We start from the raw sequence: 3,972 nt of genomic DNA, 5'->3' as shown, positions 1-3,972 counted from the left end.
TAGCTAGGATATGTCTAATAAGACAATGTTTTAGACGTAGATATCTTTGGGTTTACATTCCATCACCAGTACAAATGTTCAACTCTACAAACAATTGTACTTTTATTAAAATATCAACCACAATATATTTTTTAAGATTTCTCACCACCTCAATTCTCAAACTTCATTTTAACATATAAAACAAGGCCTATGTTTTTTAGTATAATAATTTTATGTCTTTTAATTCTATGGTTTATTGTAATATATATAGTGATAAAGATTCAACAAGCAACCATACCCACACCATATATACTCTAATAATAACAAAAACATTCCATTAAAATGTTAGAATCTAGCTAGGACAATATATATATCGTCTTCTTCATCACTACTTATATTCTTTATATAAAACAACATGAACCCATAACCATTTTTATATACCTTAAGCTATAATAACAATCAAAATTTTCCTCTCAAAAACCCCACTAATATTTTTATCAAACATTTAAAAAATATGTTTGCTAGAAAAATGTTGTTGCATTCCCCATTGCATGATCCAACACCAGCACAACCACCACTAGGCCACCAGTTCAACTCCGCTACGACGAAAATAGACACATCTGAGTCCTTTGATTTTAATAATATAATGACTTATTGTTTTTCAGGGTTTTTATGCTTGTTAGTATTCTCTATTTGTATTAGGTGTATGTTTAAGTGCTTAATTTGGATTACTAATCAAATAGATGAGGCTAATAACCTAAATAATAAGGTGGTTGTTAGAAATGGTGTGGATAAAAGGGCATTAAATTCAATTCCAAAAGTGAAATACTCAGAGAAAATGAAGAAGGAGATTGAAGGGTTTATTATAAGTACAGAATGTGTAATATGTTTGTATGAATTCAAAGAAGGAGAAAGAGTGAGGATTTTGCCAAAGTGTAATCATAGTTTTCATGTTAAGTGTATTGATTTGTGGCTTAAGTCTCATTCTTCTTGCCCTACTTGTAGGCAGTCTTTGGTTGACACTTGTCAGATACTCATTGGATCTCATTGTGATGATCATACTTTATCATCATCATCATCATTATCATTAGTATCAGCATCAACATCATCAACTTCAGTATCAGCATCCGCATCCGCATCAGCATCAGCATCTTCTAGGGAGTTGAATGGTGATAATATTGAGCCACTTGAAAGGGAAGATTTTGTTAGGATTTAATCCCTCCGTTTTAATTAGAATATTTACAATAACTACCAGTAAATACACTGAATATGACGATAATAATGATAAAGTGCTATTCAAAATATATGAGTCAATTCCGTCACACGTGGACAGTACCAAGGGATTTATTTTTTGCTCATGATGAGAATCATTTTCGTGAATTGGCTACATTTCCTATAAAAAAACTCTATGTAAGAACTTATTATTAGGGATTAGTCTATGAGCTAATTAATTATGGCTAGGAACCAAGGATGAATATTTGTTTTCAAGTTTCCTAGCTAGCTTTGTTGTCTTACATACAGAACATAATACATGTTTATATTTTTCTAATTATTTTATCATGTTCAAATAATAGAAACAACTAACAGTGATTCTATCTTAGTTTTCATAGCTTATGTGTTTGAATTTATTTTTTACTATGGTCTCAAATCTTAATTCTCCTAAGTGTGGCTACTTTACTTTAATCGTAGAACAATGCGAGAATTTTCACTAAGGACAAGAATGGTTGAGATTAGTAATTGATCCATGAACTTGGTGTTATAAAATTAAAATTTTGTATACAAAAGATAATGTTATTAAATTTATCACAATAATTTATCATTGTAATAATTTATTAAAAAAAATTTAGTTCATCATAAATTTTCCTTGCAGTCTTGCACCTAAACGTTTATTAAAGACCGGTTGTACTCGACCAACGAGAAACTCTTATGTGAATTTAGTACACACTAAAATAAAGTGGACCAAATTTTAACATTTCTATTCCTACTCTCTTCACCCTCTTCACTCTTTATTACATACTCTAAAATAATTGAAAAATAAACTTTTTGAAAAAAAAATTTTAATTTAATTTATTTGTTTAATTTTTATTTTTAATTTTAATTTTTTAATTTTTAATTTTTTTTTAATTCTTTAATTTTTAATTTTTTAAATTATTAAATTTTTTATTTTTTAAATTTTAATTTTAATTTTTAATTTTTTAATCTTTAATTTTTTTTATTTTAAATTTTTTGTTATTTTTAAAATTTTTTAAGAGTGAAGTAGAGTGTAAGAGTATAAGGGTAGAGTAGAGTAGAGTGGAGTGAAGTGAAGAGGAGTGGAGTGGGGTGAAGTGTAAAGAGTATAAAAGTGAAGTAAAGGGGAGTATAAATATTAGTCCACACTAATATTAGTGTGTACAAAGTCCATACTACACTTTTTCCTTGCCCAAGTGATATAATTAGTGTAGTAATTGTAGATAAACCATATATTTTGATGATAATCAACACAAAAAAATCATGTATTAAATTAGATATTGATATTTTTAGACTCTGTTTAATAAATTCAACTTAAAAAGTAAGTAACTAGTAAAAAATTTGTAGCAATTAGTAAAGTTCGGTTTCAACCAACAAAAATCAATTATCGTCACTAAAAATAAAAATCAGTTACAATCAGTATGAATCAGTTTTAATCATTACAACACATTTATAATTTATGACTAAACATAGATTACAATCTCAAAAACTCAATTTTGATTAGTAAAAATCAAGAAAAATGAGTATAATTAGTAAAAATCAATTTTGAATAGTAAAAATCACTTTAATTAGAAAAAACTAGTTGAATGAATAAAAATTAGATAAACTAGTCATGGCCTTAGTTTGAATAATATATAAGCAACTTACATCGTTGGAAAACAATAGATAAAAACACCAGTAAATGTTTTTTGCACTATAAATCAGCCCACTACAAGAAAAATCGTTTTTAGCAACAAAAAAAAAATTGTTGCTAAAAATGTTTTTTGCAACGATTTTAGTTTCTGCGAGTACGGCAGTAGCTAAAGGTTTTAGCAACGACTTAGGTAGTTGCAAAAGTATGCCTTTTTCGCAATGACTTTTATTGTTGCAAAAACAATGTCGATGCAATTCCTACCACCTTAATTGCAACGAAACAAAGTGGTTCCCACACCTTTTGCATTTTTGGCAACAACTTTGATCGTTGTTAAATATCTATCTTTCACATGATAGGTTATCTTTTGCAACAATATTGTAGGAAAAAAAATTAAGTGATATTTAATATTACTATTTTTAGCAACGAGTATTATCATTGCAGAAAACATGAAACATTTTTCGCAACGACTTATTTATTTGAAAGCAACCTACAATCTTTATATAAATAGACAATGAAATTAATTAATAAATAATATATAACCAACTAGATAAATTATCTAAACTAATACCGATTCTCATTATTAATTCATATCCCAAAATATCGCACGTCCCAAGCGTCATGCATCCAAAATTTACGTGATTCATATAACGAACTAGGCAATTTTCCAAAATAATTCTTACTTCTACCGTATACAAGTAGTGATGGCCATGGAGCGGGTTACCCGGAACCGAACTAGTCCCGAACCGCTCAAAACCGTCTTAGAACCAGAACTGTTCGCGACAGGTTCCGAACCGGCTCGAACCGCGAAACCATGAAACCGCTGAAAAAAAAGTTGCCGGAACTGTGAAATCGCCGGAAAAAACTGCTTGAACCGGACCTAAGAACCGCGAGCCGGTTCACCCGGACCACCGATTGCTTGGAACCGGAACCGGACTGGGTGAACCGGCGCTACGATTCCTTGGAACCGGAACCGGAACCGGCCGGGTGAACTGGCCCAGTGGTTCTTTGGAACCGTCCAAAAGTAGTCGTTAACTAGCCGTTGTGATTTTTACTATAAATACACATCACTTTCAATCATTTTCATTCACAACTCATCTCTTTTCCTAGTCTCTCTACTTAATTACACAATT

The 3,972-nt window shown here is 30.1% G+C and overlaps 1 protein-coding gene across 1 annotated transcript; it reads left to right on the top strand.

The window, feature by feature from the left end:
- LOC130820180 (RING-H2 finger protein ATL73-like) lies at positions 1-1,563 on the top strand. Its single transcript, XM_057685450.1, has one exon. The coding sequence runs from the start codon at positions 494-496 to the stop codon at positions 1,193-1,195; it is 702 nt and encodes a 233-aa protein (XP_057541433.1). The 5' UTR covers positions 1-493; the 3' UTR covers positions 1,196-1,563.
- The last annotated feature ends 2,409 nt before the right edge of the window (positions 1,564-3,972 follow it).

This window comes from Amaranthus tricolor, chromosome 8 (assembly GCF_026212465.1).
Source record: "Amaranthus tricolor cultivar Red isolate AtriRed21 chromosome 8, ASM2621246v1, whole genome shotgun sequence".
Classification (NCBI taxonomy): Eukaryota; Viridiplantae; Streptophyta; class Magnoliopsida; order Caryophyllales; family Amaranthaceae; genus Amaranthus; species Amaranthus tricolor.
Note: the sequence above shows the minus strand (reverse complement) of the source record. Positions and strands in the feature narration are given on the sequence as shown.